We start from the raw sequence: 15,125 nt of genomic DNA, 5'->3' as shown, positions 1-15,125 counted from the left end.
CCCCTTTAGAGCTCATATAGATCCAGTTACCTCTGAGGGCTGCTGCAAAAATAACAAACTAAATATAACCAAAAACTATTTGTAAAACCTCATCATTATGTCGACGTCTAGTAAAACCATGCTCTGTTCTTTTTGAGGCAGGCCTGAATAAAATACTCTACCAAGAGCAGCAGAAACTTAAGTTTACTTTAGTTTATAAAGGCTTATTAACCTACCCTAGAAAGAAAAAAATCCATGTTAGGCTGAATAATTGGTTTTTGATGACCCCCATCTGGATTGCTATCACCCTGTTTTCCCAAAGGAAAGCTAAAAAAAAATACAAGACTTCCAAAAATAAAAGGCCCCCCATCACAGCAATATAGCGCTGAGCCTGCATGTTTATTTTCAAAACAGAAAAAACGGATCTTGTAACAGTCTGTTATTACCACGGCTGCTCCAGTTAGAAGCAGGAGGGTGATTTGATTATTCTGAAGTACTCTGTAGTATGTTACGATGAAAATCTTGCGTTCCTTCATCCTCAAGTTTGTACTTGTAATGACCCTCCCTGAGCTATACGTCATGGCATAGTAAAAAACTGTAATAACTGGGGAAAGTAATTCAAGTAAGCCATTTTACACCCCCCCCAAAAAAGGGCAGTTTTAGTGGCATTATATTCATATTTAAGCAAAAATAGACAAAGGCGTTTTGAAACTGGAGTCAGCCATTTCTGAACAATATTTTCCTAAGACATATGTGATATCTGCTATTAATACGAAAGTAGAATCAAGAACTTGCTTTATTAAATACAGCCTCTAGACTGTTATTTGACCCTGGTTGGAAGTCTAGGAAGCTATAATATTTTTGAAAGGTACTAAAGAAATACCGCCTCGTACTGTCGCATTGAGTGAACACCCAGGAGTTCCAGCATTCTGGAATTCTCCACGGACCGCAGTGCACTCCCCAGGCCCCATCAACTCAGGACACCTGGGGGCTTGTGCCAGGGCAGGTTCCTTGTCTGCATCTGTGACCGAGAGACTCAGAGTCTGAGAGGTGGGAGCCAGGAACCTGCCCTTCTGAGAAGTTCTGTCCCCTTCTCTCCACCATCCTAAGAAGATGGGTTAGAGGCTAAGAGGGGAGCAGAAACCCACAGGGGGCTTAGCACTTCCATGGAACCTGGGGGCGCCCTCGGCTAGTGGAGGGTGACTGACAGCTTCTCTTCTTTACTTAGAGAATCGTCACGCCATAGCCCTTCCTACGTGCCAGGCTCCATCGCCAGAGCTGGGCACCTCATTTAATCCTCACCACAACCCTGAGAGGTAGGTGCTACTATTAGTCCCATTTTACAGGTGGAGACACTGAGCTCCAGTGCACGTAAATGACTCACCCGAGGCCCTGTTCCTAGTGAACCCCTCACTGCTTTCCTCTGGTCTTAGGCAAATTACTGTACAAAAAGGAGTTTTTGGTCTGGAAAAGGTTTTTGTTTGCTCCCTAAACAGATCACCTTGTCAAGTGTAAGCACCTTATCCCCTCCTGTCCTCTAGAAATTTCTCATATTCTGTGTTTAGGTGGTAACGGTGGAATAGGATCTGTATGCCACTGGAATTTCATAAATGGTTTGGGGTGTAGATTCCTGGGCAGAATTTAGAGTGGAAGTCCTTTGTCAAGGTGTAAAGGAGAGAGTGGCTGTCTGGTCTTCTGTTGGTCAAAACGGGGCCTCAGAAGACCTGTAGGACCTCCATCCACAGCCAGGGCATGTGGCACAGTGTTCCACTTAGTCTGTATGCCTGCCTGCTTTTTAACTTCCCCTGCCTTCAACATCATCAACAAAAATTTTCCTGATTTTCATTTGAAAGTCCCTCCCCACCCTAGTTTAGAGTTTAAAGGACTGTTTCTGAAATTAAAAGCAGAGAATCACAGAACCTTTAAATGTAGAAATGTGTGAACACAGAACACTGATGTGCCAAGTAGAGTTTTAACATTTTAAGTGTATTAGGAACATCAAGACATATCTGAAATGTGGAGAAGGACGGGTGATACTGTGCATCTTGTGTCTAAAATATGCCTCTTTTCTATTAATAAATACGGCAGATGAACTGGGACCAGAGAAAGTGTCATTTGCTCCTCTTCTGAAAGATCCAAGAAGTTGGCGAACGTCATTTCTCTTATTGTGTCATTTCTGGTGTTAATGCATTCCGACAGGTTTAACAGCAAGATCTCCTTGTCTGAAGTGTCATTTCTGGAGATGGTAATTTACGGAATTTGAAAGGCCTGGCCATAATGTGAGCCAATTCTGAGATACACTATGGTTCATATATCAAAGCAGAATTACTTTTTGATGGTTTTTCAGAGATACTGAAGAGCTTGAAAATGCATGGATGGAGCCAGACTTTCCAGCCAATTTCTCATTTACTACAAATGCACATTTTTTTCCCCAACTAAATGGCTATTTTTTTTTTTTTTTTTTTTGCTGAAGAAAGTTGTATTGGTATTTTGTAACCTAACATTATCCAGCTATATACTCATTAAACAAGTGAACCTTCTAGACCTGCAGGATGGCTGCTGTTAAGTCAATCTCAAGAGAAGGGGCCCTTGTGCTATTGCAGAACTTAGAGGATGAATGTCAGTGGTGGAACATGGGGACAAAATTAAAGTTGAGCTAAGAATCTGTCAGTCCACCCTGTGTTCAGAACTAGTAGCCCAACTTGCACGTAGAAGGGAGCATTTTTATAAACAACTAATGCCCCTTGCAACACACGGAAGTTATTCATGGATAGTTAGGAAGTCATTTTCTGAGATGTTGGCTGGAAACCTAGCTTTCACAGATGAAACATTTGGGGGTAGCATCTCCAGTATTCCCCCTGAGAGTACGAAGTAACAACATCCGTTAGACACTTCAAGTTAGCAGATACTCTTTAATGCGTTCCAGTGCTCTTTGTCTTGGCATGCTACAGGACTTTGGCACAAGTAGCCTCAGAAAAGCCATTTTGTCTTTGAAGATGATAGATTCTGCACATTTAGTCCATTAATCTGAGCTGATGGGCTTTGCCTAGAGTTAAAATATTTCATCCTTATATAATGGTTTTTATATGAATTCTCTGAACAACACTAATTTTTCTGGTGACTGAATTCAACCCCATATTCTAGATGTAAGAAATACAGTAAGAGAATAGGTTAATTATTTTTTTAATTTTACAAGGACTTATATAGTGCTTAAGTTTTCTTTTAGGTGTCTTAGAAAATATGAAATCATGTGGTCCTCATAACAATGCTCTGAATCTAGTGCGGTTAACCTCATTTTGTAGGTGAGACATTTGGAGCACAGAGAGGTCAAGCAGATAGCCAGCTGTCACACAGACTCCGTCGTAGAGCAGGGGTCCAACTCTTGCTGTCTGGCTCCAGCGTCTGGGCTCTAACCACTGCCCAGTGCTGCCTGTGTGCCTCACTCCAGACCACCCTCGTAGTCAGTAATGACGTGCTAGGAATAGAAATGAGAATATTTAACATTCCCAGACCCCCTTTCTGGTTACTCACCATCAATTTCCTCCCCATGGACTGGATTCTAAGCTTCAAAGTAAAATTTCAGACTGAAAGTTTTAGACTTTAGGAAGGTGGAGCCTTTGAGATCACAGAGGAGCGATCTTGGTAATGGGACCACGCAGGCTAACTTAACATCGAAAAAATTTAATATATTAGTGGAAAAGATGGAAAGGGAAGTGGAGACATTCTAATTGGGTGGTATTCTGCTTATTTGAAAAGCTACTTTCAAGTTACAGGCCCCACTTCCTATACCATTAGTCTTCCCGTCCAGACTGATGAGGTCAGAATAACTGCATTTTACCAGAACAAAGGTACAGCTGGGAATTAATCAGGAGACACCAGCCGCAGGTTCTCTGCGTAAAAAGCCAAAGGAGGCTTTAGAGCTCCCTATCTGCAAAGTGCCCATCAACACTTAACAGATTTATCCATAGGTATTCCTGGAACACGAAAGATAGTGTGTCATTGTTGTGAATGGAAATATAACCTATCCCAAATGCTTGAGATGCCAGCTGCCCCCAGTCCTGACCTGAGAGCTCTTCACTATCGGTCCAGAATACAGGGGTGTGGTTTCTGATGCTTGTTTTCTGGCGTGACATAGAGAAGAGGATGCAGTGACAGAAAGGCAGCTGTATGTGGGGACCCTGGGGGTCTAGGACAGCTGGGCACCATTAGCCCTAGTGAGAGGCCTGCCCACATGAGAGGTAGCAGGAAGGAAAACTTTCTTTAGCCAGATAGTGAAAGTCATGGCTGCAGGAGACACTGGCTTAATTTTTGGAAAAGATTTTTCTTCAAACTCTGAAATACCTTTGGAAGCCACTCATTTTTCAAGGCCCTAGGATAAGTAAGTTAGCTAGTATATTGCACAAGGGGAAAAAACATGCCAGACCCATCCATGAAGATGAGGTGGGTTTCATTTCCTAATTTTCACTATTCCAAAAGGCTCCACTAATCCTTCCACGAGCAATAGCCTTGATATTCGCCAGGTTTTAGTGGCAGTCTCTTCCTGTCATGCCGAAGTCTTAAAGTGTAATTCACTTTTGGTTGGTGGCACTGGAAAAAGCAGTTTAATCCTCAACAGATAAATGTTACAGATTGTTGGGTGTTTTTTTTCCCCTTCCTTTGTGGGCAGAATCACTTAGGATGATTTATCTTTACTCATTCAAAAGCTCTCACTACCCCAAAGAGAGGATAACCACGAACATTCCCTCTAAAAGTGATGCAGTGACAGCTGTCCAGGAGTTTACGAGTGGTCATTCACTCCTGGTGACGGGAGAGTGAGTGTGGGCACGTCACATCTATTACAGTGTCACTCTAATTAAAGTAGGGATGAGCTCAGAAGAGACTTCCTATTCTGTGATTTGGACCGATTTTTTTACATTACAGATTAAATCATAAGGAGGGAAAAAAGGGGTTTTTTTTGTATCTCTGTGGTCTAAGATACTAGCAAACAGTGCAGGAAGAGTGTTTAATAGGTTTTCAATAAGCTTTCTCTGCAAACAATGCGTTAGCCCTCGCCTCGGTCTTTGAAGGTGGCTTTACCAACCGAGATCACTTGAATAATGAAATGCAGCAGTTAAAAGCATGACCTTCAGAGTCTAGAGCCAAGTTCCAGCCTGAGTCCTTTGCAAGTTTCTGGAACCCTCTAAGCTACAGGGTCTTTTTAAAGTAAAGACTATGGTGCTGTCTCCCAGGGTTATTCCAAGTATTTAACCAGATACCATGTGTAGAGTTCCTGGCAGAAGAATGAGCACTCATTCAACGTCAGTAATTGTTATGTTAAAGATGACCCCTTCTTGTAACTTTCAAGACTCTTGAGATTCAAGTTTAAACTGGATGGAGCTGGATTTTGAATTCTTTCAAGCTGTTTCTTTTTCACAGGCAAAAAAAATCACTGCCACATCAAAGAAGGCCAAATGGTAGGAGATTATCTTATTTATTAACAGAAGGGTAAAGCAAAAGTGGAAGTTGAGCGAAAAGCAAGTTTTAAAACGTGTGCAGAATGACCCCTTTTTTAAAAAAAATGTATAAAAACTTGCTCTGGGAGGCCATATATGCAAATATTAGTTTGAGTTTTCTCTTTCACACTCTTCTTGGATTTTCTGCAGCCAACTGGCATTACTTTCTTATTAGAGAATAACAACAAATGCTATTTTAATAAGGAAAGGAACGCAGAGTCACAGCGGAACCAGTCTGTATGAGTGTGTGTGAGCACAGTCCGGGTCCAGTGCTTGGGAAGGAGAGAGAGACCGTGACATGGGAACAGGGGGTCCCTTGCTCTGTCTGGTGTGAGGTCCTACAAGTTTGGGGCATTGGGTATTTCAGAATCTTCAGTGAGGCTTTACATCTGCCTTGCTCACTGGAGTCCTGTTATTTTTCTCAGTTGTTCCAAGTATGTAAATAACTCCAGAAACTGATCTGCTGTCCCAGGGGCTCTCAGGACCTCAGAGATCAGAAATACTAGATTCTGGCTGTCCACACCTGCTATCTCCAGTAACAGCCCCAAGACCCACCAAGTTGCCAAGCATCTGGGACTCTCTCTCCATTGTAATTTAGGGAAACATACAATATATGATTTTTAGATTATTTAATTTAAAATGCTCATTCTTAATCTTCATTTTATTTACCTTTCAGTGGTGTGAGTAGTATTTTGTGGAACATTTTAAAACATTCTTAACTTTAGGGCTTATTGTTTAAATTTGGAGGAAAAAACTGAGTGCAGAAGATTTGGCCATATTTCTGTCTCTTTTTATGACTAGAAATATTACCTCAGGAATATATTTCAGAATGAATATTTCTAAATTTCATTTCTCAAACTTGAGGGGTGGACACTTGGCCTACAGGGCTTTGTGCTCACATATCTCGGGTTGCAGTAGAACTGAATTTTCTCTATAATTGTTTCTCTACTTAACTTTATAAGGAAACACATGTCCAAACTGAGGATAGCCCGACTTTAAGTTTCAACATGGTCTGGGTTTTACAGCATCCAAGATTTTCCTAACTATGCACCTCTTTTTTTCTTTTTTTTTTTTTGTTCCTTTTCTTTTTTGGTCTTAAAACACGCTCTTTTGGCTGGCTCAATAAGTTGTTCCTGCCAACCAGTTGCTTTTATGGTAATTGACAGCGTAGCTGATTTTTGGAACCTTAGAATCTAAAGAGGCATTTTAGCTCAGACTTGGGAGAGGCTGAGCCAAGCTACTTGCAGAGAGTAAGGGACACAGCTGAGCCGAACAGTCAGGCAGTCAGACCCCGAGTCTGAGCGTGTTCAGTAATGGCAGGGAAACGTCTGCTCGAGACAACTTCCCTCTTTTCAGCAGCGTTCAGAACCTTCCTTCTCCAGGCCGATTGTTTCTTAGCTACCGGGAGCCTGTGAGACATCCTGTCTGCCGAAGCAGCATTGAGTGGTGGTCCAGAAACCCACCACTCCTTAAAGACTGATGATTGGCTGAAAAGACAAACTACTTGAACCAGATAAGAGCCAGCAAATTTATACTTAAAAGAAAAGGAGCATGCAAAAAAAAAAAAAATCACATTTAACAGAATGATTTAAAAGAATGAGTGGATTATAAATTTTCTGAGCTCCCCTCAAATGATCTCAGTTCTCTAAAGCAGCTGGGGCCTTTCCCCAGATTTCATCTCAGCATAAGGAATAGGGGAAAAAACTCCCCAAACTGCCAGACCTTTATAGTCCTTTGCTTTCCTACAAAAGCACAAATGTTTCAGAGTGAAAGGGCCCCTGTTTGCTATCTTTCTTTTGCGAGTTCTTTTGGGAACTAGACTCTGCAGGCGGTGGCCCTGGGATGCAGAAAATGTCAGTGACACCCAGCAGCCCACCAGTAACAGCAGCAGGAAAAGCATGCCCTTCTGACACCAATTTATGGCTTGCGCCAAAACCACCCTGGGCATGGAGACCCCCAAAAGCAGCCGTAGTCAGCTTTTTCTTGTTGGTTTGAAGTCTTTGACACCGGAGTTTATTACGGGCTGTTTTAGCATTGACTACGGCTAGAGGTGCTGAATATTTCTTCTCTTCATTACTTTTTATGAAGTCTTTTCTGTGTTGCTGGGAGAGGAACCTGAACCCATACCCAGTGACACTGAACGTGCCCACCTGCCTTAGAAAGAAAACGCAGGACTCATCTTTGTTGCAAGGACATAGTCGAAATTCATGAAGCTAATTAAGTTTACGCAACCGGGGACTGGAGTCTCTGTTTTTACACTTCAAAGATATTTTCATAGGCACTAAGCTGTAAAACACATACACCCCAAGAGTAAGCAGGATTTTATAATTTCACGGTTGGCCATAGTAAACTTGTTTCTTGGTGGAACGAGTCCCAGCAGACAGCCCTAGGGAGGGCTAGGAGCGTCCGGCCGGCTGCAGGGGCGGCAGGACAGAGAAGCTCACTCTTCATCTGAAATAGAAGCTCCCGGGGACCTCAATTGGGGAATTACACATCCTCTTTCCACAAGCAGGCTCCATTCGTTTACGGCCTTGCAGATCCAGTCACTCACTACACGGTTGACAGCCGCAAGCTTCCTTCTTGTCATCTGCACGGTCGGTGATCACTCTCCGTTGGCCATTCCGGTGGGGAGTATGATTCTGGTCCCCTCTGCACATGCGAGTTGGCTGGGTTTGTAAGCCAGAGCATCAGTTACATGGTCTTTTCTAAATTATGTTTTGTTAGTTCCCTAATGTCATTTAAGCTTCATGAAACTTATTCTGCTTTTGCCAAGTCTTTCCATTGAATAAATAGCTCCATAAACTATTGCTTCACTTTGGCAACAGAATTGTTGCAATTTGTGGGCAAAATTGAGCAAAGGCCTAACTCATTTTTTTTTTCTCTCTGTAAAATGTCCAGTGTTGCTGACTTTCCTGGTCCTAAACAAAGGCACTGACCTATTTCCCTGTTCTGGTAGCGCCTTGTCTCTGTCATTACTGAGTGAAGATGTGCAGATAACAGCACCAAAAGAAGAAGGACCCGATGGACGTGACAGAGACTTGCTATCTACCTGCGCCGTCACTAGCGCTGAATCAGCTGAGACAAAAAGTGCTTGGAATCAGGCCTGGCGCACGCACGGAACGTGCCCTGTAAACTAGGATGATCAGAGTTCTGCACACTCAAATCTGTTGTTCTTTTTCCTCTGTTTACATAAGTAATGTAATTCCAAAATTGTCAAGCAGCACAAGTGTAGCTAACCATCCTGGGCAACCTCGGAGGGGCCGGAAGACCCGGAGACTGACAGGGCTCCAGAGGGTGACCGTCCAGCCACTCACGAGTCCAGTTACCCCCCCGCCGGAGGTCCCTAACATGAGAGGAGGCCAAAGGAGCTAACATTTGTTCCTCCATTTGGGGGCCAGATACACATTATCTTATTTATTCTTCTTAACAACTGTTTTATTTGTTGACTAAGTGCTTTTGTTTGCTTTTCTTCTTCTTCTCCTCCTTTTTTTTTTTTTTTTTTGTTTGTTTGTTTGTTTGTCATTGGGGATGGTCCTTGGGTGAAAGGCTGTGCAGAGAACTCATAGTGACCCATTATTGTCTCCTGCTCTACACTGCACAGCCTGAGTCAGGACAGATTAACTAACCAGCTTCCCTGATTCTTTTCCTCCATCGAGGGCATCAAAGTTAGCTGCCTTATCAACATAGTCATGTAATTATCTTCTTTTTTTTTCTGCTTCTTTATTTTATTTTGCATGTTTTTTCTTTTTTTTTCTCCTGACCCTCTCGCCCCCAGGGGAATTGTTGCCCTGTCTGGACTACATGATGATCATGTTCGTGTTCTTCCCCCGCAAGTCTCATCTATTTCCATGACTCTCTCGGAGCCCAGGACTGGGAACTGTGCTGCGTGGTTTAACTAGCCTTGAGTATTGCAGAGAAAGAATGTTGCCTTCAGAAATACGGAGTTAGGGGAGGAGAGGAAAGGGAGAGGCCGGAGGGCAGGAAAAGACAGTTTTTCAGAGACCAGGGAACTCAAAGACGACTTTGAGACAACACCATGTTTTTGTGCTTCCCGTGTGGGGCACAGCGCCTCGTTCTGTAGCTTCTCGGTGGTTTTTGTTGTTGATGATGATGCTGGTGGTGGTGACGAAGGTGATGATGGTGGTGATGATGGTGGCAGTGAGTTCACCACTGTATTTTTGGAGTCTCCCAGGCTAATGGGGAGTCCCAGCCCCGCTCCTTTGTTTTTACCTCCTTAGCATGGTGGGGGGTATTCCCTCTTTACCCTCTGTACTTCTTTCCCTCCAGCTTGTCTGTTGTTCCCAATACCTTATTCTTATGGCCAGAGGAGCTCTGCAGATTCAGTCAAGAACAAGAACCCACTTCATCTTCCTTCACATTGATGTGGTTTTGGTAGACAGTGGTGTTCTGAGTGAGGGGGCAAATCCAAACCAAATGTGAAGATGCGTAAGCAGAAGCCCACACCCTTTCATCTCCTACAGCGCCAGGATGGGGGGCTCGTGTGGGGCTTGGAGACCGGAGTCTGCTTATTCTGACATGCTGGGTTACTCCTGGGTTGCTGTCAGTACCAGGTCTGTTACTCAGCTGCTAACTAGCCGGAGGGGGCTATTTGCCAGTCCTTTTTCCGAGATGAAGGTTTGAGTCCCATGAATTCATAGACTGTTGAGCACAGGCACCTGGAGATCATCTAGGAACCCGCTGGTTTCCTAGTTCAGGAAGCTGCACCCCAGACCTTGTGGGACATGATATCTGCGCAGAGGTCCAGCAGGTAAGGGTGGGGCGAGACCAGAACAGGCCCAGTACAGTTAGCCCTCTTTTCCTAAACCATCTCCCTCCCCAAGTCTCAGAGCAAATTAACCTCAGATGTTTATATATTTACAAAAGCTGCTTTTTATTCTTCATTACCTGTTCTCATCTTACTCCTGTTTCTTTGTGAAGAGATTCTTTTTCTTCACATCTTTTTCATAAAAAATAAATAAATTTCAACCGGATTTCCTGATGAACCTTTATTCCTGGTAATGAATGATGAGATAGATGCCTGAGCTTAAAAAAGAAGGCCGAAAAGGAAATCAATCGAATCTCTGCTTTTCTTTGCAGACACTCTGGAAAACGGATCCAATAAGGGTGACAGGTGAGCGGTATGTTTTTCTTTGCCACGGGCACTTTTCGGTGACAGCCCTTTCTGCATCCGCTGCCGTGAGTTTGACCGTTGTCTTTCTATTCCGCTTAAATCCAGTGCAGCTAACAGAAGGGGGCCGAACAAGGATGACACATACTGGAGGGAGATCAACGCAGCGATGGCCCTGACAAATCTCGCCCAGGGAAAGGACCAGCTGCAGGGGACCACCAGCTGCATCATCCAGAAGTCGTCCCACATAGCAGAAGTAAAGACGGTCAAGGTGCCCTTGGCTCAGCAGTTCTAAGAGCCAGTCGCTCTTCAGGTTGAAGGCTGTCCTTTGCCTCAGTGTTTTTCTCATAAACCTCTCATCCTAAGAGCCAGAGTGGGAGTGAAAACGACTCCCTTTCAAAACTCTTCTCATTTTTTAATCATCCTAAGTATATCATTTAGTTGCTTCTATAAAAGACACATAAATTATAAAACCTCACTGTAGTCAAAAATATTAACTTATTTTATGTTACTCCCAAGTATGCATAAAATGTCCGCCTTGCCATTACAGTAAGTGCCTTGCTTTCCCGAAACTAAGCTACAACGTGGGCGTAGTGGAGCAGCTATGCCTCAAAATGACAACGCCACAATGCTTATTAGACTGTGTGTACCATTCCAGATGGACCTGCCCGTGCCAGGACTGAAACCATCATTGCTGAAAGCCCTTGAAATGTGTTCAGTAATTCACATGTTAAAACTTGGAAAACTATTCAGCCCGAATGAAGTGTTCCTTTAAAGAGAAAAAAAAAAAAAACAAAAAAAAAAACTAAACCTTCTGCACTGTGTAAAACTTGTTCAGTGTGCTTTGCAGAGTGACAGTGAGAATTTTATGCATGTATCTTCCCTGCCTATCTGGTAGGTTACAAACTTCCAAAATGGAAGGTCTGGGGATCACACTGTATACCTTTAAGAAAAGTGGCAACGATTGTGATCAGGAAAAAAAAGTTTTTAAGCCCTGCTGGAAGGCACCACAATGCCCTTTAGGATTGATCTGGATTTTCTTTTTCTAAATTTTTGCCAAAGTTCTGGGAAAAAAGTTTATAAATCTAAATAATTTTCCTGCATAAAACTAAATCTATAGTTTAGTTTTCAACATAATCCTGTTTGCATTAGAGTTCAGTGTTTTTCATATGGAATGGCTAAAAACCTCTTATTTGGTTCATGTCAAATTGCAATTGCTGATGGACAATTTATATTGCATTGAGAACAAGGCAATAAAAGAAATGTATCTCTATGTGAATATATATACACACAAAATTGATTTTTTAAATTTAAAACATATGGAAAACAAAACATTGAACAGTTCCTTGATTTTGCCAAGTAGGACATTAAGGTAAAAGTTAAGTGAAATCATGCGTTAAAAGAAAGAACACTTTGTTTCTAAATTAAACTATCATTGAGTGAGAAATAATCAATATCAAGAAAGAAGATCTGTTTCAATCAAACATTAATATTCTAATCAGCTTGGGGAGTCCTGAAATTTGAATAAACAGTAGGGATGCCAAATATAACAGAGTATTTGTGCTCAGAGAAGTAAAAGGGATTTGACTCTTTCATGGTGGGATGCTTTTTCTGGGTATGTAATCTATTCTGTAATTTTTTTTTTTAAACTGGAAGGCATTTTTTGTGAGTGTGAATGAGAGCCAACAGTGCAGCCATGTGGTGACATTTTTTGTTATTTTGCAAAATGCTTTTAAAACCAAACGCTGCTCTAGCTGATATATGGACATATCAGTCTTGATATAAATTGTAGGACACTTTTTCATGTAACATAGCATTTGGGGGTTGGGTTTATTTAGTGTAATGAAAATAATTTGATATAAAAATATTTTGTATATATATATTTTTACTTTGTTTTCTAAATTGCTGTTTGCAGTAAGAGTAAGTACAAAGCAAGATATGTTAAGTTATGACTGTATGATCAGATGAAGTATGAGTTCTTTTGGTTTACATCCTTAAATAGTTACGGATCCATGATAAAAACTTTGGAATCTATGTAAAGCAGTTTTGCCAAAATGCGATCATGTCAAAGAAAACAGAGGACCAGTACTTCACTCTTTTTCATACTACTATAAGTTATTCTGTTATTAAATATTTTAATAAAATTGTGTTTGTTTTGACATATTTCAGTTAGATAAATGGATGCTGTTTTTTTTTAATTTGAATTAGTCATAATTCATTTTTGCTGTCTTTTCAATAAGAATTAGCAAATTTGTTCTATGTTATAAACCGTGGATGATAAGCCAATATAGGACAGCTCTTCTCATGATTTTTCTCTTTTTTTAATACCAAAGCTTGGAGTCTGGCCTTTATAAACACATCAAGAAGAGTTTATAATTAGCACATCCCTGGCAATTTCTCCAATTGCAATTACTTTTAATTTATTTTTTCTTTTGCTGCTTTAACATTTTCTGGAAATTAAAGTCCCCCCAAATCCTTTAAAAAAATCTTCAACAATGCCGAGTCAGCAGCTGAGACTCTAACTCATAATTTATGTTGTAGAGAAATAGAATTACCTCTATTCTTTGTTTTGCCATATGTAATCATTTTAATAAAATTAATAACTGCCAGGAGTTCTTGACAGATTTAAAATAAAAGTTAATTTCTAGACCTCAATGATCATATGAATTTTGTTTTCTTTTGAGAGTTGACCAGGTGGAGAGAGACATTAGAACAGAAGGGTCCATTATATGCCATAATTCTCCTTGGGTTGGTCAGGGATAACATGGGAGCACTGCATTTGTATTAGGGTTGAATTTCATCACCTTAGACCACCAACCCCCCATCTAAGAGACGACGAAAAGGAAGTGTGATGCTAACTGCTAAAACACATAACTTCAACACGAGCATTTTCATTAAATACCTTCTTCAGTAGCTAAGTACAGTAAGCATTGTTACTGTGTGCTATGCACTGGAGAGAACCTTGGTTTTGAGGCTACAGATGGACATTTGCGTCCGAGCTCTGCCACTCACTACTGCGGGATCCAGGCTCAGTCACTCTCTGCTTCAGTTTCTTCATCTGCAAAGTGACAGTGATGAGTTACACCCTGTAGAGTTTGCTGCAAGGTTTAGAGATAATATGGGATATATACGGTGCCTGCCACATTCTTGGCGTTTAATAGGTGCTCAATAAATGGAAGATATCACGTAATTTTAATTTCTCTCTATAGGGTTTATGTGCAAGAAAGTAGAAACATAAATGGAATATGAGATGTGGGCATTTAAATAGAGAGCTTTGGGAAAGGAAAACTGACATGACAGATTGCCGTGAACTGATCAAAGTCGGTATCAGAGACCTCAAGGAAGATCGTGTTATTACCATTACTTTGATCTTCCTGAAGAAAAGCTTAAAGCAGAACAAAGGAAAGGAAGAACCGACTTGCCCGTAGGAAGCACAGTGTGTGCGACAGCTTCCTTCATTCGGGTCAGCAAGAATGGCTCTCTGCACTGTTTGCCCTGAGTGATCCCGCTCAGAGGACTCCGAAGGCGAGCTGCTGTCTGCACCCTCCGCCTGCTCCAAGTAGCAGTGTTTAACAACCAGTGGCAGCCGCCACGGTCTGCTTTTAAACTCATCCAGCTCAACGGCGTAACATCACGCAAATAAACACAGAGAGTAAGAGCAAGCTGCCCGGAGCCCTCTGTCTGGGGCGTCTCAGGTCGGCTCTGCCTTGGAAGGCAGCATGGGGCGGTGGTGAGAACTCGGGCTGGCGTGACCTGGCGTTGCCTCTTCCCTCCTGAGTGACTTTGGGGGCTAAGCCTAAGTCTTCTGTGCCCCTTGTTTGCTTCTATAAAATTTGATCTATAAAATTTACCTACTCCAAAGGTCTGTTGTGAGGATTAAGTAAGACAGTGGCCACGAAAGTGCTTTGCAAACTGCATGGTACTGTACAAACGTTAACGATTATTAATGTGTTCCAGATGACTCTGAATAGCCTAATATCCCGTAATTTTTGGCAGTATAAGTTGCGGTTTCCATGAAGCATATAGGACCCCTAGATTTTGTCAAAGGCTTGTTATGATCTCCCATCTCCGGGCCTTTTTGAGCACAAAGAGTCCTTTGGTCCTGTACTTCTTTCAAACAGTCGTGATCAGAATTAGGTGACTGATTATCACGCTGCAGGGACAGAGCCCTAACTTCAGCACTTCCCAGCTTCAAGACCCATCCTCGAGATGGACTAAACATTTGGTTTGGGAGGTGTGTACATGGGCCATAATAAACTCTTTTCATAAGGTGAGAAAAACAGATTGCTGAGTTTGGAAAAACAAGCTGATGTGTTCTTACATCTCTACACAAATGACTCCATGGAACTTCATCCCATGTGAAGATTGTCTCAGTAAGTCTTCTGGAAATTTGATCTGCAGTGAGTCTAATTCATGACTTTTAAACAATTTTTTTAATTCATGTTTTAAAACATTATAAATGTACCTTATGCTAGCTGTAGAAATATTGAAGCAGTATAGAGGGACACAAGATAAAAAAGCCCCAC

General features: G+C 41.8%; 1 protein-coding gene across 10 annotated transcripts in view; it reads left to right on the top strand.

The window, feature by feature from the left end:
• MKX (mohawk homeobox) overlaps nucleotides 1-12,762 on the top strand; it is a 61,477-nt gene extending 48,715 nt beyond the window's left edge. For 9 of the 10 annotated variants that reach the window (XM_032473531.1, XM_032473539.1, XM_032473532.1 and 6 more), the window contains 2 exons: nucleotides 10,569-10,602; nucleotides 10,708-12,762. In XM_032473531.1, the coding sequence (XP_032329422.1) occupies nucleotides 10,569-10,602; nucleotides 10,708-10,894 (221 nt within the window). In that variant the 3' untranslated portion in view covers nucleotides 10,895-12,762. The remainder of the gene's footprint in view (nucleotides 1-10,568; nucleotides 10,603-10,707) is intronic. The other variant, XM_032473541.1, reaches the window with a different exon arrangement.
• Nucleotides 12,763-15,125: the final 2,363 nt, after the last annotated feature.

The sequence above is a fragment of the Camelus ferus genome, chromosome 35 (assembly GCF_009834535.1).
Source record: "Camelus ferus isolate YT-003-E chromosome 35, BCGSAC_Cfer_1.0, whole genome shotgun sequence".
In the NCBI taxonomy this organism is placed as follows: domain Eukaryota; kingdom Metazoa; phylum Chordata; class Mammalia; order Artiodactyla; family Camelidae; genus Camelus; species Camelus ferus.
The sequence above is the reverse complement of the archived record's forward strand: the minus strand, read 5'-3'. Positions and strand labels throughout refer to the sequence as shown.